Source organism: Apodemus sylvaticus, chromosome 3 (genome assembly GCF_947179515.1).
Source record: "Apodemus sylvaticus chromosome 3, mApoSyl1.1, whole genome shotgun sequence".
In the NCBI taxonomy this organism is placed as follows: domain Eukaryota; kingdom Metazoa; phylum Chordata; class Mammalia; order Rodentia; family Muridae; genus Apodemus; species Apodemus sylvaticus.
Window position 1 is genome coordinate 113664828 of NC_067474.1, and position 23118 is coordinate 113687945.

The 23118-nt window shown below is 37.9% G+C and overlaps 2 protein-coding genes across 3 annotated transcripts in view; one reads left to right on the forward strand and one right to left on the reverse strand.

Moving 5' to 3' along the window:
• The window catches only part of Dock7 (dedicator of cytokinesis 7), a 208004-nt gene that overhangs the window by 87871 nt on the left and 97015 nt on the right, over positions 1-23118 (reverse strand). For both annotated transcript variants that reach the window (XM_052176813.1, XM_052176812.1), the window contains exons 15-16: positions 4969-5086; positions 1732-1802 (exon numbers count right to left, since the gene is read on the reverse strand). In XM_052176813.1, coding sequence (XP_052032773.1) covers positions 1732-1802; positions 4969-5086 — 189 coding nt within the window. The remainder of the gene's footprint in view (positions 1-1731; positions 1803-4968; positions 5087-23118) is intronic.
• Angptl3 (angiopoietin like 3) lies at positions 13625-20869 on the forward strand. The gene is made up of 7 exons (XM_052176818.1): positions 13625-14119; positions 14619-14729; positions 15805-15919; positions 17007-17120; positions 17385-17480; positions 20096-20362; positions 20637-20869. Exons 1-7 carry the CDS (start codon positions 13625-13627, stop codon positions 20804-20806), a joined length of 1368 nt encoding a protein of 455 aa, XP_052032778.1. The 3' UTR covers positions 20807-20869.

Here is a 23118-nt window from a genome sequence, read left to right on the forward strand (position 1 = left end):
TTTCAATAGAGCACAGCCATAGCCCATTGCTATAACATCACTGACAGACTACTGTGCTTGAGTGATACAGTAGCAGCTCAGGGACTGCCAGAGATGGTATGTAGCCAGAGGCTTGCATCATACACTATCTGGTCTTTCACAAAAAATGTTAATCAGCTCCTGATGGAGATCACAGAGGTTAAGCACTTCAAGAACAAAGTCAAACAGACTATTTCCAGTTTGAGATCAAAATATGATATTTGATAGAGGCCTGAAAGAATGTATAGAGTTTAGTAAGCACAGGTTCAAGAAAGGCCCAGAAACAGAGAACACAAAAAACAGGAAGGAGAATACTGAGACTTACAATTTTGATTAGATTCCAGAGAATAGAAGAGGACGTCAAAGATGTCAAAGTTTGAACCAGAAAAACGGTAGTATCCTTATTAAAAATAGAATGCTGTAAAGACAAACATGGAACCAAGAAAACAGGACATGCAAACCAGTGTGTCTCATGGGTCAATGAAAAGATACAGGAGCACAAAGGTCAGGACTGGAAAGGATTCGGAAGTGTTCCACATACATGTTAAAACAGAAGTAGTTTCATTGACTGCAGCAGAGAGAAACCACTTAGATAACCGACACAGAATTGTGAGCAAAGATTTAGTATTTTGTTTGACGTCATTACAGACAGAACATCTCAAAGTGTAGACAGAACTGAAGTGTGGTTGCAAAGTAGAGGTGAGAGAGATGGAAGGTTAAAGGAGAGTGGAGAGCACGACCCCAGCAGCACCAGGGAACAGCTCAGGGGCTGGTCATACGTGAGGCACAAGCTTCACTATAAAGTAAGGATGGAGCCAAGAAACAGCTGTGATGGGCAAGAGACAGGAGCTTGCCATACTCTGAAGAACTGGAGTGGGACTGAGAGCAGATGTGACTGAGTCACGCCAAGAAGAGAGAGAGGGGACATGGCTACTACTGAAAGAGAAGAAAAGGCAGACAGGTATGTAGATAATCTAAGCAGCGAATAGAGACATTACAGATCTCAAATTTGACAACCATAAGCAATAAGCTACAAATGCAGAAAAAAAGTAGAGGCTGAAGGAAACTCCCATAGTTATTGCTTTATAAGAGAAAAAATACAAAATAAAATCAAACCAAAATGATCACAAGAAGACTGTAAAAGAGGGGCTAACAGAAGAGAAATGAATGACTGTAGCCCTGACATGTGATACACAATTCTGCAACAGCTCACCCAATAGGAAAATTTTGTAATTTTGTTCCCTTAAATAAGTCAACAACTACCCCTCACACATACACAGAAGGAAGAAAATAAAAGTTAGACAAGGTTAGCAATTTCTTACCAAACTAACCCTGGAGAGCTACTAAATCCAAGGATCATGGGATGGTGAACATATCGCCCCCACAAGGAGCTTGAGCAGAGCACAGTACAACAAAATAAGGAAGTATCTGAGGAGAATAGTAAGGCGGAGATCAAAGGGGCCAGAGGTCCCAGCAGTAATCAATGCTACAGGAAGAAACAGAATTTTACAAAGATGTTCTTGTCTAAAGTCTAACATTTGACTTGTCTACGAAGAAGAGCTGTGCATCTACAGACTGAAAATCATCATGCTGATGTCAGTGGTGAATTTGGCACGTTCAGTGCAGCAAAGCATTTGGTAAACATACTAATGTGAGTGCTAACAATGCCACTAAGAAGTGAGTAACTTTGAAAGAAATATTTTAATTCAGTACCTGTTATGATATACTACGGCTGTATAGGCTTCCTTTGAAAATTCTGAACAGCTAGATTTACCAAAGATTACCTGTAACAAATAACAGCATGTTGAAACTTGGTTGTAGTAAATGCTGGATGGTTCACATCTATGTAAGAATTGTATGCTTTAATAACTATTTGAGAAAATGGGCAAAATTGGCCCAGTGAAGAACAATGTGCCTACTATAAAAGCTCAACTGCGTAACTATCTTCTCAGTGATAGACCCATCTGACATCCAACCATTCAGAAAGCTTCTACAATTATATTTCTTTCTATTCATTGAGTAATAAGATACATTTCAGTCCTCTTTCCCTTCCCTGCTCTTTTGAGACAGGGCTTCATGTAATCAAAAGTGGCCTTGAACTTCACATATAGTTGAGGATGGCCTTGACCCTAATGCTGCGACTATAGGCTTATGCCACCACGCCTAGTTTGTGCACCCAGGGCTTCATGCATGCTAGGCAAAGTCTCTAGCAACTGAACTACATCTCCAGCCCTCTTTCCTTTTTCCTAAAGGAAGTGAACATTCAGGGAATAACATCACTTTGAACTTAAAATAAGAAAATGCCCCGAGCCTGGTGGCATCAATATACGATGTGGCGGCTTTACTAAAACGGAGAGTCATTCTGAAGATCAAATACCAATTGCTTATGAATGATACAAAGTTCTATTTTTACGTTATGCTGTTTATCTTTTACTTCTCATACACCCTGCACATTACTTCATAATGGAGGTGCTCTGGTTTAGACCTATGCTTGTGTGTTAGTTTTAAAATCCACCACATGTAAAAATGTACAGTATTTACACAAAATTGAGCCAGCAACATGGTTAGAGACTGATGTCATCATCATCATCACTACTATGACTACTATGACAATACAGTTTAGAAATGCCAAAAATTAAACACTTTAAATCTGGCAGCACTCTTTACATAGCATGTCAGTACACTTGTATCATCAGACTGTAAGACAAATCAGCTCATTCCTTTTGTAAAGGAGTGATTCTATTTTAAATGAGTAGCAAATACAGTAATATTTACTGCCCTTGATAAGCTCTATTAATCAATTTTCAAATGCTTTAGTATGATTCTGTTTATTTTTGTTCTTATTTCAATGTGAGATAGTCACACTATGTAGCACAGGTTGGACTTGAATTTGATATGTAGTCCAGGCTGGTTTTAAATTCTCAATCTTCCTGAATCAGCATCCCTAATACTGAGATTAAATGCAAGTACCACAATATCTAGTCACCTTAATATGCTTTTTAAAGATTTTATTTCTGTGCCATAATTACAAATGCTACATTTTTGTCTTACTGACAATTATATAATCAGAGATTATATGGAGACCCCTAAAAGAGTTATAGTCTAAAATATAAACAAATGCATTAGGTTCACATACAAACTTTTTCATAGCTGCCATTTACACTAACATAAAAACATTATATAGTCATATAAATAATAATATACAGGTGAAAGGAACATAGCATCTTCTTTTTGTTTAGAAACTATTCACAAAACTTTTCACAAAGTAAAATATTTATCTATGCAACCAGAAGACAACAAAGTGGAATGTGTTCGGTTTTGATCATCAGACATGCAGTCTGTCTCTCAGCAACATGGGTTGAACACTAATTAAGTGCCAAGCACTATGTGAGCATCAAGATACAGATATATGTGAGACAGGGTTCCTGCCCTCAAGGAGCTCACAATCTAATGCATATAATAAATAATCAGGCAACCATATTGTGTAAGGATTGAGAAAATTCTGTCCCAGCACCAAATAGAGTAGGTCTAACTGCCCATGGGGGTGGGATGTACCCAGTGATGTGTGGAAGATACCACGAATGTGCTAAGACATGGAAGATTCTGGAAAACAAACAATGCTACATTCTTTGACATATACAACATCTTCCATAAAGCTCAAGCATACATAGCAATACATATACAGTATCTGCTTTGACAATATATTACCTCAACCAAAATAGAACATTTATTCATTTAGCCAAAATAAGGATCTAGTAAAGAATAAAATGATGTTTTCAAGTTTCACAAATAAATTCCCCATCTATTCAGCAAATATTTATTCAACTCAACATGTTGTAGGCTGATTTATGAAGTAGCTGCCGCAAGAGAAGACAAAGATGAATATTTGTGTTCACTGGTGTCAAGGAGATCTAGATGTAGATACAAGTGTGGCAACAGGAAAGAAGAAAAACATCTTTCCTGGTGAATGGAAAAATCTTAAGAACCTGATCAAAAGAGATTTGAAAAGCCATGCTCAGCCAAGCATTTTCATTACATTTGCACTGTTTGAGGCTACACCATTTGGCCAAGCACTCGCCTATTCTGTGTTTCCAACTTCAATTACCCCAAAATCTCAACTGTCACAGAACTTGAATTCATTAGCACTGGCATTTGCCATAGTCAAGCATCATCTCAGGCTAGCCACAACCGACTTCTGACTTATCTTACATCACAGCGACTTCGCTGTACTCATGACCTTCCCGGTTCCTCTGTCCAGACTGGCTGTCATTATCAAGTCACATTAGAACAGGGAGACGGGAACTCTTGGTAAGATGCTTACTCGATCTCTCATCAGGCATCCTCTCCCACCTCTGAACGCCTTCTGGTCAACTCTGTGCAGTCTTTCATAAAGCATATCACAATTCTCAATGGGTTTATGTTTGTTTGTTTAAATAGCTACACATCTTAGAGCCACAGAGATGAGTGAATTCAGCCTATGCTTTGGGCGGTTTAGCAACTCCCTAGATATATCTAATATGTACCCAAGATTAGTCTCTAGGAGTCATCTGCAAAGGACAACATCACCTCCTACCACCCTCACCTGACATTCCCCTAATTGGGGGATGAGGAAAATCAGAATTACCAGTGCCAAATGTAAAGAAAAGTCACCTACTATTTGAGAGAGTTCTCTAGACAGACATGGCTGTAGTCTCTCGCTGTATTGCATTCTCTAGATTACAAGATTTATTCATCTTTGCATCTCTGGGAGTGCTTCACATATGCCAAGTATTCATAAATAACTAGAATTAAGCATATTACTATCCACTCAGGAAGTGATACAGTTGGAAATATGGTTTAAATGAATACATTAAATTGCAGTTTAGAGCTTCCAATCAGTGATATGAAACAAAACAAAGCTCATCTATTTGAATAAAGTTTAAGGGAGGAATAGTGAGGAGCGGCTCTTACCGGCATTGCATTGCTTGGGTCTTCCCCGTACATAAACTGGACTTTCACGGTGATGTTTCTGGCAGAACCTTGACGGTTGGCAAAATTAAGACTTTGAGGGTAAATGTAGAGAAGATTTCTATAAAAACAAGAAGGGTGAATAACAGTGAGTGCATATCAAAGAATATTGTGGGTATAAGCTATAATGTATACATATCTAAGAATATTGTATGTCTTTCACTAAATATCACAGAAAAGAGAAATAAAAAAGCATTCAATTACTATTTGCCAGTGCCTGTTAATATTTTCATGTACTTGATTCTTAGAGCACTATTCAAATACAAAGCAAACCAAGTATTTCCTGATTTTACAAATGAACTGAAGTCCAGAAAGATTACTCATTTTCAGAAGCAAATTAAACACCAAAGCTGAAGACAGATCTTAAACCAATCAGACTCCAAACATTTTCTTTCTTCTATCTGAGGCTTCTGAGAATAAAGTATGAGCCAAAACATTACCAAGAACTCAACAACACTTCTGGTTCGATTTTAGCTCCTCCAAGCAGATACAAACAAAACAGATGTCACAAATGTGGTTTTGGTATGATTCTGATCAAGAACTTATGAGGAACAATATATCGCATTATAATTCAAAACTATATTGTAGAAACCACAGCAATAGCTCATTAGTAAAGTACTGGCCATGCAAACAAGGGGACCTCAGTTCAAGCCCCAGAACTGACCAGAAAGCTGAAGACATGCCAGTAATACCACCATTGGCAGGCAGAGACAGGAGGCCCCGAGGCCCTATGTAACGTCCAATCTAGGCTGATCATTTGAGCTTTAGGGTCAGTGTGAAATCCTGTCTCAAAAAATAAGTTGGATACCAACTTACATGAACATATACATATAAATATATGTATGTATATTATAATACAAAAGATACAACAGAGTCAGATAGTTACTATAAAATAATTATATTCTACCCTGCATGTATTCCAGGTCCTAACTATATAGCTTATACAACTTAATAGTTCCTGTTGTTAATATAAAGAAGAGAAAAAAGTCAACCAAAAGCACATGAATAAAGGGTTAAAAATGAGAGTTACACATGGGAGATGGCCAGATGGCATAAGGATGAACGGAGTCTGCAGCTGCTGGGGGTTGGTGAGGGGACATCTCCAGTAAATGCCAGAGACCTGGAATGGGAGAGGCTCCTAAGAACCAATGGGAGTGGCCTTAGCTGAGACTCACAGCAGTGGGGATATAGAACCTGAAGAGGCCACCTCTTATACTTGGGTAAGAACCCCAGTGGAGTGACAAAGACACCAACCTACCCACAAATCTTTCAACCAAAAATTTATCCTGCCTACAAGAAATGTAGGGATGGGGACGGAACAGAGACTGGGGGAATAATCCACCAATAACAGGCCCAACTTGAGACCCATCCCATTGGCAAGCACCAATCCCTGGCACTATTGATGATACTCTGTTATGCTTGCACACATGGCTGTCCTCTGAGTGGCTCCACCCAGCAGCTGACTCAGACAGACGCAGAGACCCACAGCCAAACAGAGGAAGGAGCTTGGAGATGCTTATGGAAGAGTTGCGGGGAGGATTGAGGGCTCCAAAGGAGACATGATCTCCACAGGAAGACTAACAGAGTCAACTAACCTGGACCCTTGAGGACGCTCAGAAGTTGAACCACCAACCAAAGAGTATACATGGGCTGGACCTGGGCCCCTGCATATATGTAGCAGATGTGCAGCTCAGTCGGGAACAACAGGAACAGGGCGTATCCCAAAAACTGTTGCCTGTCTATGGAACCATGCCTCTAACTCAGCTGTTTTGTCTGGTCTCAGCAAGAAAAGAAGCATCTAGCCCTAAAATGACTTGATGTGCCAAGCTGGGGAAGGGGGATAAACAGGGAGGACCCCACTCTCTCACAGGAGAAGGGGAGCAAGGATGGGGGAGGGACTGTGGGGAGACTAGAAGGGGGACAGCAATCAGGATATAAAGTGAATAAATTATAGAAAAGAGAAACAGAAAATGACAAAGCTAAATGACTTAGCTAGAGAGACAGAAACAGACAGACAGACAGACAGACTGACTACATTTATATGAAGACCATTGCTTAGGGCTGATGAACAAAATATCAACAAGACCCTGAAAACCACCTGTCAGGGCAGAGTGCTACAACAGTGTGTAACTTCTTAAAAACATGTCTTTGAGTCAACAAATTTACTTCTAGTCTAAGACGAGAATTATACATAGGAATAGGTGGATAAGTCTGGTGAAAGTAATTCATTACAATATTTTTATGATTAAGAATAATTAAAATAATTATAAAGAAATACACTGTTCACCACGATGTTAAGCAGCTCAAATAAAACAAAAGTCTGAAATATTCCTAAGCCTGAAACCCTTTAAAAGAGATTATATTTACTCTGAGCATTTCTAACTTTTTTAATTAATTAATTAATTTATTTATTTATTTATTTTTGAGACAGGATATCACTATGTAACACTGGGTGGTTTGGAACTCAACCAAGCCAACCTCAAACACACAGAGAACTGCTAGGCCCTGCCTCTGCCTCTGTATCTGTCTCAAAATTAAAGGTGTGCAGGATTATGCCTAGTGTTTTCATCTTTTTTTAATGAAACTTTCCAAGTCCTGATATCATACAATAAATCTGATGGTTCAGTGTACAAAAGCTTTCGTTAAAAAAAAATAGAATGTATTATTTCACATACTGTATAAATTTCCTTCTCACACTATGTATATGAACCATAAATGAACTCCATGCTTAGACTTCGGTTCCAGCCCCCAAGATATTTTAGTAGCTACACAAGTATGCTAATGAATCTCAACAAATGGTGCTGGTTCAACTGGAGGTCAGCATGCAGAAGAATGCGAATTGATCCATCCTTATCTCCTTGTACTAAGCTCAACTCCAAATGGATCAAGGACCTCCACATAAAGCCAGACACTCTGAAGCTAATAAAAAAGAAACTGGGGAAGACCCTTGAGGACATCGGTACAGGGGGAAAGTTCCTGAACAGAACACCAATAGTGTATGCTTGAAGATCAAGAATTGACAAATGGGACCTCATAAAATTACCAAGTTTCTGTAAGGCAAAGGACACCATCAAAAGGACAAATTGGGAAAAGATCTTCACCAACCCTACATCAGATAGAGGGCTAATATCCAACATATACAAAGAACTCAAGAAGTTAGACCCCAGAAAGCCAAATAACCCTATTAAAAATGGGGTACAGAGCTAAACAAAGAATTTTCACCTGAAGAACTTCGGATGGCTGAGAAGCATCTTAAAAAATGCTCAACTTCATTAATCATTAGGGAAATGCAAATCAAAACAACCCTGAGATTTTACCTTACACCAGTCAGAATGGCTAAGATTAAAAATTCAGGAGACAGCAGGTGTTGGAGAGGATGTAGAGAAAGAGAAACACTCCTCCACTGCTGGTGGGGTTGCAAATTGGTACAACCACTCTGGAAATCAGTCTGGCGGTTTCTCAGAAAACTGGGCACCTCACTTCCAGAGGATCCTGCTATACCACTCCTGGGCATATACCCAGAGGATTCCCCAGCAGGTAATAAGGATACGAGCTCCACTATGTTCATAGCAGCCCTATTTATAATAGCCAGAAGCTGGAAAGAACTCAGGTATCCCTCAACGGAAGAATGGATGCAAATAATGTGGTATATATACACAATGGAGTACTATTCAGCCATTAGAAACAATGAATTCATGAAATTCTTAGACTAATGGATGGAGCTGGAGAACATCATACTAAGTGTGGTAACCTAGTCTCAAAAGATTAATCATGGTATACACTCACTAATAAGTGGATATTAGCCTAGAAAATTGGAAAGACTCAGTGTAGCAGTATAGGGCAAAACCAGAACAGGGAAGTGGGAAGGGGGTGGATGGGAGAACAGGGGGAAGGAAGAGGGCTTATGGGACTTTCAGGGAGTGGGGGGCCAGAAAAGGGGAAATCATTTGAAATGTAAATTAAAAATATATCAAATTAAAAAAAAAGAATCTCAAACTGTCAAATGGTTATAGTCTCAAGCATTCTGGGTAAAGGATATTCAATCTATTGGACTGATTAATTACTATGGAATCCCTTGACAATGTGCAGCAGTATGCACTGAGGGAAGAGGATCCAGCAGGGGACAGTTTCCAGAGCCGGGATGTGGAGTGGCACTATCATGTTGATGGGAAACTCATGTGTGGGGGTGGGGCGAGGGGGGAACGGCAAGGAAGAATGAAGGTAGGCAAAACTGTATTTCTAAAATACTAACATGCATGGATTTAGGGGTTTTTAAAAATATTTTTCTACTTTAAATATTTTTAATAGTGAAAAACCATACAATTTTCAATGATTAAGAGATAAGAATGTCTTTTTAAAAAAGCATTCATCCACAAATACTAATGAAATGGAGAAAAGTATTCAAAATACAAGGGTACAAAGCAATTTAAAGAGGATTAACTACTTAACTATAGCTAATTTAGCTAGCTAGCATGGTCCATATAGCATAGTTTTATTAATCTGCTCATAAATAAAAAGGAGAAATCAAAGATGATTAGAACTAGCCAAATGAAATATATATTGATCGCCCCATAAATATTATACAGAATATTAAACAATGGGGAATCAAAGAAAGATTTGGACAGCTGAGATGGCTCAGCAGGTAAAACGATTGCCACGAAGCCTGGCTGCTGTAGGTGGAAGGAGTGTAGACTGCCACTATTGGTTGTCCTCTAACCTGTAACATGCTGTGCGTAGACACACAGACACGCAAACATACACACCACACACATGCACACACACATACCACTTATGTACACACACACACTACACACATATCACGCACTTACACACATACATGCACACACACACATATACACACCACACATACCTCCCCACACACATACACCACACACTTACACACTCACATACATACACACACACATACATATACATACCACACATACCCCACACATACATATACTACACACTTACACACACACATACATACAAACACACATACATATACACACCACACATACCCCCCCACACACACACACACATGATCAATGAAATGTCTCAGTGGGTAAGGAGTGAGCTCGGCCAGCCTAAGCCTGAATTCAACCCTGGAAACCACAGAAGCAAACGATGAGAAACGACTCTACAAAACCATCCTGTAACCTCCACAGATGTACTCCCCACACCCACTAATGATGATAACATAATCAAAACATAGGTAATATTTAAAAGTCCTTGTCTGGTCACAGTCATGTAGCTTAAAGGGACACCACTACCTGTAAACAGAGTAAAATCACGCAGGAGGGCTGGGAATGGCACCCAGAGCACCGCAAGTGCAGGGCCAGCACTGCGCTAAATGAGCTGACCCCAAGCTCTTACTTTAAACATCTGTTTCACTGTTGTTGTTGTGATCAGAGAAAGGGTGGAGTTAATGTATTATTCTAGTATTTTTCTTTTCTTCCACTCACAACATTTCTATTTGTACATATTTTTCTTGGATATTTTCAAGCATTTCTAACAAACATATTGCAGTAGTCTTCCAGTTATCTACAAGGTAACCAATATCTATGGGTTCCAATACCTTCTTCTGGTCACTGCACACGTGTGGGGCACATACATATGCTGTGGCCCGGTGTCACTTAAGTGTGGTGGAGCTGCTGAGTGCCCTAGAATCCCGAACAGTGAGGAGACCTTGTACAGTGACTCTTAGAAATGGGAATTCTTAAATTAAGTATGGAATTTGCTTAACAGTGCTTTATTTTCTTTGGGATTCTTTCTATATTTGATCAGGGTTTTATTTAAAGGGCTTCTTTGGGGAACTATAGAGGCAGCTCAGCAGGTAAGAGCACTGGCTGTTCTTTCTGAGAGCCTGAGTTTGATTTCCAGCACCTACATGGCAACTCATAACAATCTCTAATTCAGTTCTACAGGATCTGATGCCCATCTGTACAGACACACAAGCAAGTAAAACACTCATGCACATACAATAAAGTTAATTTCTTTTTAAAAAAAGGGTCCTCTCTTCATGGTCCCTTTTTTAAATAAGGAAGCTGCTATACTAAAGGGATTTGCACATGCTACATGTATGTTTTACACTTGACATATGAAAAATTCTTAGTCAACCCATAAATATTTCATATTTCTATAAAGCACAAGGCAAAGTACAAAGGAGCTAAGACACAAATTAATAATTATTTACAAAAAAATGTATAGTGTAACTGAGTAGAGAGATTGGCTCATTGTGTACCTCAACTAGGTGGTTGGGATTCCAAGGTCAATAGTTTTAAACCATAAAAGCTGATAGCTTAGTTAAGCAAAGTTTCGAAATATGCCCTGCATGACCAAGGATCACTAACTCTTCCATGAAAGGGGAAAATGTGACTGTTCACTCTAGCTCAAATACATTTTAATATGAAACTGATTCAGTTTTGTATTTATGAGTGGATGTATACATACATGTTTGTTTATTATTTCATCCAAAAGTATTTATGTAATTCTGAAACGCATACTTGAGGAGATGCACACAGCATGGCTGTGGACTTGTTCAGTGGGAAAGTGCTTGCCTTATATGCTAAGGTTCTAGGTTCAACCCCACTACCACCCACATACACATCCCCATCAAAAGATACAATTCCTAGCCAAAATACAAGAGAACAAACCTCTTAAAATGTAAATATCAGAAAATTTCAATGTCTAAATAATCTTAACATTAATCTTCACCAATAAAGTCTATGAGTGTAACCATATTGTTTCTAATTACAAGGGAGAGCTGATATACATAGTGCCTATTAGACAGCAAGAAAGTTTTCAGTGATTTAAAAATACTAACTTTAATCTTTTCACAATCCTAAGTATTATCTCCACTGAACAAAAGAGGAAACAGAAAGTAAATGATGTGACCAAGTGTGGAGGAGCTGAAGAACAGGGGGCTGAGATTCTGCATCTGGCGGTCCCGCACAAAATCACGCACACAGCCAATACTTAACTGGTATCTCTAAAGAAACCATTACAGTCAAACCTATAATACTCAATCAACAAAGAACCTCAATTTTATGACAGGAATGGGAATTTATATGAATTGAATTTTAGAAATGGTGCAGTTTGTAAAATTTTGCCTGACAACTTAACTTAAAATGTTTTATATTGATTTTTTTCTTTGCAAAAAAAAAATCTAGCTATATACATGAGGGTTGGAAAGATGTTCAGCATATATGAGCACAGGCTGCTCTCTGAAGGACCTGGATTTGACTCACAGCACCAACATGGTGGCTCGCAGCCTTCTGTAACTCCAGGGGACCCAATGTCATCATCTTCCCTGCCATGGTACATGCACATACATGAAGGCAAAACACCCATACACATACATTTTTTTTGTTTAGCTACAGACTTGATCTCGATGCATGGTAGTAAATGCCCATAGTCTGAACACTGGAGCAGGAGAATCACCATAAATCTGAGGTCAGCCTGGGCGACAGAATAGGACTGTCTTAAAACAAACAAACAAACAAAAAACAAAACAAAGCTACAAATTATATAGTGCAGTTATCCCAATAAATGAGGAAACTGATCAAGGGGGAAATTAAGTAATTGTTTCAAGCCAAAACACTAGAGCTATCTTTTAGAACCAGACAACAGCGTGATTCCAGAAGTCACACTCTTAGTAATCATGTTAATTTCCCCGGATGTCTTGTATTAATAATAAGGATAATCACCCATAACTTACGTTCTTATCATTTTAGTATTAATCTTTACTTTTGCTAAATTTTTTAAAATTTATAGTAAGAAAATTGTTACTAAGCTCACAAACTTCAGAAAATGATGGTCAAATCTCTACTACTAGAAGCACTGGGATTTCATTCTAGTTTATACTCAAATGATCACATGTTTACTGCTACTTCACATGTGTGTGCATCTATCTACATATATATATGTCTCTGACATATAGACATGAAAACCTGGAAAGGGGAAAATAACTATTGACACTATGTTGGAAATTACATGATTAACATATAAGGATGGTGAAGACATGGTGAAATAAAGACATTAAGCAATAGTCCTAGTGACAGATAGATATACACTTAAATGCTAGCTTACACAGACACAGAGCTGAGAAAAGAGAGCCACAGGACTATCTCAAGAACTTTTCACATGAGATTTGGGGAATGGTGGCTGTTTACAGGATAAACAAACTACCACCAGGGGTACAGATATTTAATTTTTACTCAATTTTAAAGACAAACAATCCATCAAAAATTGAAATTTATTTGTAAATCTCATAGTAGAAAATATTAAAATGAACTTTTAAAAACAGGTAGATACCTTAATACTGAAAGCAAAATTATCAGTACAGCAAATTTATTTCAACAATTTTTAAAATGACCTATTAGTTGCTCATTTCCTTGATTTCAGTTGCCATTGATCTAACCAGCATGGGGGAGGGTTACATTTGTGCAAGTTAGCACAGCTTAATGGTTAACTCCGTTTACCTGCCAACCCTGTGGGCATGCAGCAAAGAGCCGTGTATATAAAGTCAAGAGGGCCTGGTCTCCTTACAGGAGGGAGAAGTTCCAAATTGCTTGAAATTGAATAATTGAGACAAAAAATGCACACAATTAAACTATTCCTTTTTGTTGTTCCTCTAGTAGTTGCGTCCAGAGTGGATCCAGACCTTTCACCATTTGATTCTGTACCTTCAGAGCCAAAATCAAGATTTGCTATGTTGGATGATGTCAAAATCCTAGCCAATGGCCTCCTGCAGCTGGGTCACGGTCTTAAGGATTTTGTCCATAAGACTAAGGGACAAATCAACGACATATTTCAGAAGCTCAACATATTTGATCAGTCTTTTTATGACCTATCTCTACAAACTAATGAAATCAAGGAGGAGGAAAAGGAGCTAAGAAAAACCACATCTAAACTGCAAGTTAAAAATGAGGAGGTGAAGAATATGTCACTCGAACTGAACTCAAAGCTCGAAAGTCTGCTGGAAGAGAAGACAACGCTTCAACACAAGGTCAGGGCTTTGGAGGAGCAGCTAACCAACCTAATTCAAAACCCACCTGGGGCTCAGGAGCACCCAGAAGTAACATCTCTTAAAGTAAGTAGAAATCACAGCATTCTGATTGATTTAAATATGGACTTTTTAAAAATACATTTTTACTCTGCAAGATTATTAACATACTTATTTTTTTCCAAGAAATAATTTTTTTAAGAAATAAAATTATTCACTGGAACTTCAGCTCAGGTTTTGCTTCCCAAACATTACATTTGAAAAGAGCTAAAATTTACATTTCATACAATTAAGTAACATTGTAACATTCAACTATTCTGTTATGCTACTGATAATTACTAGAGGTAAAATATTTTTTAAAAAATTAAATTTAAAACTATTCTTCCATGAACAATAGATTAATATAGTAAGTGGCATATCCTAATTCCTTTGAAACATTGTTTCTTTTACTTTAAATAAAATTTAGTAAGTTTGTTCACTTTTCTAAGCCATTACTAGCTTAAAAATTAGATAACTGTTATAACTAAATAAAACTGTGAACAAAAAAGACAGACGACATTATAAACAAACTACAATCTGTGTGCAGAGTTTTGTAGAGCAGCAAGATGACAGCATCAGAGCCCTCCTCCAGAGTGTGGAAGAGCAATACAAACAATTAAGTCAACAGCACAGTCAGATAAAAGACATAGAGAACCAGGTACGTAGTCCCCTGCTATGTCAGACTGCTGTGCCAGTTGACGTAAGCAGGTGCTAACCATCTGCTTGCAGAACTTTCTGTACGACTAAGACACTAACCTGCGCATGCAGCTTCCTCACGCATCCTACCAAGAAAACAGCAGTCTGTCTCCGAACTGTGAGAAAAGGAATCCATAACTGATTCCATTAACACGATCTTATTAATTTTAAATCAGGTCATGAATGTGCTCTGCTCAGAGTCTCTACATGGCTTCCTATCTTGCTCACAGTGACTCTTAGACCTGCGATGGCTTGGCCCTTCATTATCTCACGAGCTTCATGAACACGCTGCTCACACTGCTCCAAGGCCTCCGTCTGTGTGCTCTCTGTCTAGAAGCCTGTTTCTCCTCCTACTGTCTGCACTTCCTGTACCCTTTTATGAAACACAAAATACTCAGTGAAACTGTCCCAGGCCAATAAATAAAAAATAAAAAGTCTCCCCCAAAGCCACTACATTGTTTTTCCCTCTGTAATATCTTTATATTTAACATAAATAGAAAGCTATTTCTTGCCTATCTCTGAATTAAACGGGAAGATTTGTGAACCTGATTCTTTTCTATTACTTTAATTACTAAAACCATTTATGCAGAATACTATATAAACACATTGTAGGAACTCAATATTTTGGAACTGACCATTGCAATAGCATAATCAGCAAGCACAAGTTAATAAAGTTAGCTAAGCTTGTAATCCATACCATTGAAAATAGAATATATTCAAATATTTTAAGCAAAGCATACAGCTTCACTGGTTCTTTTCCTTTTAATCAATGTCTCCCTTGTTTCGTTTGCTTCATTCTCTTAATTTTGTTATTCATTAAATACGGCTCTTGATTAAATGTCTCAGGAATGGGATGCCTGTCCATTCTGGGAAGTGCTGTTTATTCCTCTTTGCTTGCTTGTAGAGCTGGGGAGAGGGCTCTGCACAGGCTCAGCAAACACTCTGCCACTGAACTGTACTTTTGATGTACCTGCCTAGCATTCCCTAATTACATATACAATAGAATGTTTAAAAGTAGATTTATATTCTTTTATTAGCTCAGAAAGACTGGTATTCAAGAACACACAGAAAATTCTCTTTCTTCTAAATCAAGAGCACCAAGAACTACTCCCCCTCTTCATCTGAACGAAACAAAAATTATAGAACAAGATGGTAAGACAATTTGGCTAGTTTTCTCTACAAAATTCCCTATTCTGAAGACCTGATCTGATCTAGATAAAAGAGTATAAAGTTATATGTACCAAATGCCATCAACAAATGTCAATTTAATTGGATCCTGACTTGTCTGCCTCCTTTCTTTCATCCATCCTTTCTTTCTTTCATTCATCCTTTCTTTCATTCTTTTTTCTTTCTTTTTCTCCATTTCCTTTTTTTTTTAACATTTTAATACTATAAATGGCATTAAGTTATAAAGCTGATATAAGAATGTGGAATAATTATTAATTTCATAGAAATAAAATGATACTACAGGTATAGAAAAGAATAAGCTCATGCTTATAAGACATATGGAGAGCCACAACGGTCATATTTAAAAATGAGAGGGCATGGTGGCTCACAGCTGTAATCTCAGCACTTGCGAGGGTATTGAGACTAGCCTGACTACAGAGCTAAGTCCAGGTTTGCCTGAGCTTCGGTGTAACTGCAAAAGAAAAAACAAAACAAAACAATATCTATTAAAAAAGATTACTTTCTAAAGCAACAAACAGGATATGCTCATGTATACAAAGAAAACATGCACTTCTAAAACCCGAACGATCATGGAGTTCTCCTCAAAAATTCTACTTTTCCCATCTGCATAAAATCCTTCACAGGTAAAATAAAAATTCCAGGGAACAAAAATCACTATTTCCAGCCAAACTGCTACAAAATGATACATTTTCAACAGTTCTTTTTGTTTCTGTGACTCACACAGGAGAAATGCCTATGAGTGCTCTTCCTGATTCCACACAGTTGTTGCTTCTAGTTATGAACCAACCCTGTACTAAGCTTCTGCTCTTTAGTACTTCACTATGCTAACAAGATAATGCTTTTTACAATTCTCATTTTCTCCATTTTTTAAAAAATAAGTAAGTTGCAAATGTTATTTTAATGTTATTTGGATAGTTTCTCACCCAATAAACATCCTTTAGCATAAATATTACTGAACATTCACATCAATTCCATGAAGTAGTAGTAAAACTGTAAGCTCCAAAGATACTTCTATTCCTAAATATTACATAATAGTTTCTGTTAATTCTAGACCTTCCTGCTGACTGCTCTGCGATTTATAACAGAGGCGAACATACAAGTGGCGTGTATACCATTAAGCCAAGCAACTCTCAAATGTTTAATGTCTACTGTGACACCCAATCAGGTAAACCCACCTAAGCAAGAATTGATTGGAGTGAACTCAAGATACTTATTACCTATTAGCAAAACTAAGCCTGTTATCAACCCACAGAACATGAATATTCACACAAATCTGGGATCATAATAAATGATAAAGTATATTACCTTAACTATATAGTACCCAATTAATCAACTCACAAAGCCAAAGTTAAAACCAAACTCAAAACAGGTTATTTTTCCTGTCCACTTTGATGTACTAAAAATAACTACATTCATTCATACTCTCCAGGCAGTCCATGGACATTAATTCAACACCGGAAAGATGGCTCACAAAACTTCAACGAAACATGGGAAAACTATGAAAAGGGCTTTGGGAGGCTTGACGGTAACATGATTTCCTTGCATCATTCATTATCTGTTGATTTAACAGTATTAGCTGGGTATGCTGACATGGGGCTGAGATCATAGCATTTTGTGGGCTTGGGGGGGGTGTCCTGCAGCAGGTGGACTGAAAGCTCAAGGCCAGTCTGGGCCACACATTGAGACCCCTTCTCGAAAGAAATATAAATTAAGAACCAATCATAAAATAGGCTGTGGAAATGTAACAATAAACAAACAGACAAAAAACCCAGTCTTCATAAAACTGATTGGTAAATACTATACATGTTAGGAATTGCAGTTATCTTAAGACATGACTTATTACATGTCTGCTCTTATGTATGCTTGTTGAAATTTAATTCTATAGTTCATGATTATAATATTTACTAAGGACAACAGTATAAGCTGGGTGGTGGTGGGGCACATCTGTAATCTCAGCACTCTGGGAGGCAGAGGCAGAGAGGCAGAGAGAGGCAGAGAGGCAGAGAGGCAGAGAGGCAGAGGGGCAGGCAGATTTCTGAGTTCGAGGCCAGCCTGGTCTACAGAGTAAGTTCCAGGACAGCCAGGGGTATACAGAGAAACCCTGTCTCGAAAAAACCAAATAAAAAAAAAACAAAAAAAACAAAAAAACAAAAACAAAAACAGTATATACCATCGGCTCTAGTGAGGGGAAATGCTACAAATGAGCCACAAAGATAGTACTCTTTCATTGACATCGTAAGTATAAAGCAATACAGGTGAAATGTGTGGTGGCAGAGCACTTGACTAACAGAACACTGGGACTGACCCCCAGCAGCAAAAATAAAACTATAAAATAAAAGACTAAGAAGACAGAGAGGGTCACTGTCAGAGATACAGTATCTAACGACTTAAATACTAATTTTAATTATTCAATATTATAAATATTGAATACTACAGAACTGTGGTTCTCTGAATGTTCTAGAATATGATACTCTATTTTGATTGGAAAACAAAACTAAGCCGAGCGGTGGTGGCGCACACCTGTAATCCCAGCACTCTGGGAGATAGAGGCAGGCGAATTTCTGAGTTCGAGGCCAGCCTGGTCTACAAGAGTGAGTTCCAGGACAGCCAGGGCTATACAGAGAAACCCTGTCTCGGAAAAAAAAAAAAGAAGAAAATCAAAACTAAAAAATAAGCAAAAGAATAAAAAAAAAACAGATACTTAAATCAAAAAAGCATATTATAGATATTTGTGACTGTGTAATATTCATTTATAAAGTAGAAGTCATCTGCTATTATACCAAAAAAATTTTTTTTAAATCAGTACTACTTATTATTTTAAAAATTCTCATTGATGGTACTACATAAATCCCTAAAGAGACAGTCTATTCAGTGGTATTTTGTAGTTCTAATTCTTCTGGGATTGAGTTTAACACTAAAAGGACTAACAGTTCAGAATGCTGGTTTATTCCTAATTAGAAACAAATTATTCCATTTATAATCCTAAAGTGAAGTTTCCTAACTCAATAGCAATAATATTTGTTGTCATTAAACACTTAAATATAGGTTGTATAATGATCTACTTATAGTACTACTGTTTTTAATCCCAAATAGTTTTAATTATAGAGAAAGATACTATTAACAGAATATTCAAATCTCATCTTTAAATTTATTAAATTCTTTTTCTATGAAAAACTTCACATTTGAGAAAAATGCTATCACTATTATCTAAGACTGGACATATAAAAGCAGTCTCTTGGTTGAATGTAGATATATTAATGAACAGCTGATGATAAAGTGGTGTCTAAATACTTACAGTGAGATATTACACTCTCAATGACCAAACCTAAAAATATCTGTAATGATGTAATGTGTTATATATAAAACTTTTGTAAAATACATTTTTTAAATAAAACTGGGGTTACTCAAGCCAAGATGCTAGTACAGACTTAAATACAGGTGTAATTCACATTGAGGGAGAAGGAGTTACACTGGATACTAGGGCTATAGGTCAGCGGGAAAGTCTTCCTCAGCACATGCATGAAGTCAGATTCAGTCGCCAGATCTCAAAGAAAACAAGACAGACAGACAGACAGACAGACAGATCTATTAATAAAAACAGAGTGACACAGGAAGGGAGGATAGTGCATATACTCAGATATAGACATAAGTTCACTAAACTCAATATTAAGTTTTAGAAAGGATTTGTTTTGGGTTTTTCAGATAGGGTCCCATGTCCAGGATGGGCTTACACAGTTCTGTGTAGTGGAAGACTTTGAACAACAATTCTTTCTGTCTCCATCTCCCAAGTATTAGCATTTCAAGCGCATACTATAAAGCAATAATATAAATACTTTACAAGATTTCAAAGTAACCCAGGAATCAGAAATAAACTTATTTACATCAACAAACTGAAAATAGTGACAAAAACTGGTCAAGAAAAGTAATAGTAAATACTTGTAATCATAGTACTTTGGTGGGAAGATATCAACTTTGAGACCAACCTGGGCTAAATAGTGAGATGCTGGCACACACAAACACACACACACACACACTGAAAGAGAGCGAGAGACAGACAGACATACAAAGAATTCAGTCAGTCACAACCAGATCTGTAGTTAACATCACACAGGGTTTTTCCCCCCTAACTTTCCTCTTCAGGAGAATTTTGGTTGGGCCTCGAGAAGATCTACGCTATAGTCCAACAGTCTAACTACATTTTACGACTTGAGCTACAAGACTGGAAAGACAGCAAGCACTATGCTGAATACTCCGTTCACCTGGGCAATCACGAAACCAACTACACGCTACATGTGGCTGAGATTGCTGGCAATATCCCTGAGGCCCTCCCAGAGCACAGAGACCTGATGTTTTCTACATGGGATCACAGGGCAAAGGGGCAGCTCTACTGTCCAGAAAGTTACTCAGGTATCTCATTAATGACAACACTTTTTGTCTTCAAAGTATCACCTAATGATTTAGCTATTATCTATATGCTCTTTAAAATATTAATCTCAATCAAGCATTCTCTCCAAAGACAAAAAAAAAATCTGATGATTGTAGTTTCAAGTGTCAATTCTGGTTCAGCTATTTTACCTGGAATGTTCCTCACTATGTTGATGGTGTATGTGAGTCACACAGAAAAATGAATACTGGGATATATGCATCTACAACATAATACCCACATATCTGTCTTCTTTAGGTGGCTGGTGGTGGAATGACATATGTGGAGAAAACAACCTAAATGGAAAATACAACAAACCCAGGACCAAATCAAAACCAGAGAGGAGAAGAGGGATCTACTGGAGGCCTCAGAGCAGAAAGCTTTATTCTATCAAATCATCCAAAATGATGCTCCAGCGTACCACCTGAGAAGCTTCAACTGAAATGACACAAATTAAAAGACCAATAAATTAAATGTTAAAGTCCACTGTAGTATAGTAATCTGGTATTAAATCCTTAATGGAAAGCTTGAGAATTGAATTTCAACAATTCAAATTGAACTGAATTGAATTCAAACAATTCTTAGTTTTAAAGTCATTGTTAAGTCCAGATACCACTGCATCAATGTAACACAATTTATCTTTTCAATCAAACTTACAGTATCATTTATTCATGTTTGTGACATGGGTATCAATTTAAGAATCAAATCATCTGGGAGTGTTGGTGCACACCACTAACCCCAGGTTTTGGGAGGGAGAGGCAGGCAGATCTCTGAGTCTGAGGCCAATGTTTTTTTTTCTTAATTTTAATTTTGATATCTTAGCTTTGATCTTTTATTTATTTATTTATTTTTATTTTTATTAGGTATATTCTTTATTTACACTTCAAATGTTGTCCCCTTTCCTGGTTCCCCCCTCTCCTGAAAATCCTGTGAGCCATCTCCCCTTCCCCAATCAACCCACCCCTGCTTCCCTGTCCTGAATTTCCTCTATACTACAGTATCAAGTCTTTCTAGGACCAAGGGCCTCTCCCCCATTTGGTGTCCAACAAGATCATCCTCTGCTGCCGATGTGTCAGGAGTCATGGGTAACGCCAAGTGTACTCTTTGGTTGATGGTTTTGTCCCTAGGAGCTCTGGGAGTACTTGGTGACTCATATTGTTGTTCCTCCTATGGCGCTGCAAACTCCTTCAGCTTCTTTGGTCCTTTCTCTATCTCATCCACTGGGACCCTGTGCTCAGTTCAATGGCTGGCTGAGAGATTACCCTACAGCCAGGGAGACACAGAATAACCTTGCCACAATAAAACAAAATGACACAAAATGAAACCACAAAAACAAGCAAAACAAAAAACCAAAATTACAAAAATCATGGTTCCAATCTAAATCATAACTAATGGGTAAGTTCTAAATCATTCATAAATTAAAAACCTTAAAACATCAATTAAAAAAAAGTTTATGGTAAACTTCGAAAGGTGGTATTTTACAGTTCTCAAATGCTATATTACTACTTTCAAAATTAAGCCAGACTATTTAGAATATGTGGCTGTAATAGAAACTTTCAAAATTATGCTTCATTTTTCTACAACATAATCCAGAGTAAATGGTTGTTAAAGATGTCCCGTAAGAAAGCAAGGGGAACAATGCATTTTTACTAGGCTCTGTGTCTACCAACAGAGTAAATCTAGGTTACTATGTTGTGCTGACTCTTCAGAATCAAGATATGCTAAGAATAACAGCATATACATTTTAACACTTAGTGCTAAGACAGTTTAGGTGACATCTGTGAGAACTCAGTAAGAATGAGAGCCTTTGTGGCATGAAATGGAAGTCTAATAAAAAAAAATTATCCATAGGCAGAATGTGGATCTAACATTTTGTGATTTTTTTAACTTTTTTTTTAAAATTATTTTCTTTACATTTCCAATGTTATCCTTTCCAGGATTCCCCTGCAGAACCACTATCCCATCCCCCCCCCCACACACACACACACCTGCCTCTCCACCACCCACACATACCCACTCCTGGCTTCCTGCCCTAGCATTCCCATATACTAGAGCATTGAACCCCCTCAGACCCAAGGGCTGCTCTTAGCACTGACGTCTAAGAAGCCATTCTCTATAACATATGCAGCTTGAGCAGTGGGTCCCTCCATATGTATACTCTTTGGTTGGTGGTCCAGTCCCTGGGAGCTCAGCTGGGAGGGAGTATGTGTGGCCAGTTGATACTGTTGCTCCCCACACAAGGCTGCAAACCCCCTCACCTCCTCTCCAACTCCTCTATCAGGGACCCCACACTCAGTCCATCCACCTCTGTATCTGTCAGGCTCTGTCAGAGCCTCTCAGTCGACAGCCATATCAAGTTCTATCAGCAAGTACTTCCCAGCATCCGTAATAGGGTCCAGTTTTAGACTGTATGTAGGATGGATCCCCAGGTGAGGTAGTCTCTGGATGGCCTTTCCTTCCATCTCTGATCCACACTGTCTCCATATTTCCTCCTGTGAGTATTTTGTTCACCCTTCTAAAAAGCACTGAACCATTCACAAATTGGATTTCCTTCTTCTTAGGCTTCACATAGTCTGTGAATTGAATCTTGGATATTCCAAACTTTGGGGATAATATCCACTTTTTAGTGAGTACATACTATGTTTGCTCCTTTCTGACTGAGCCAGCTTCCTCAGGATGATATTCTCAAGTTCCATCCATTTGCCTGTGAATTTCATAAGGTTGTGTTTTTAATAGCTGA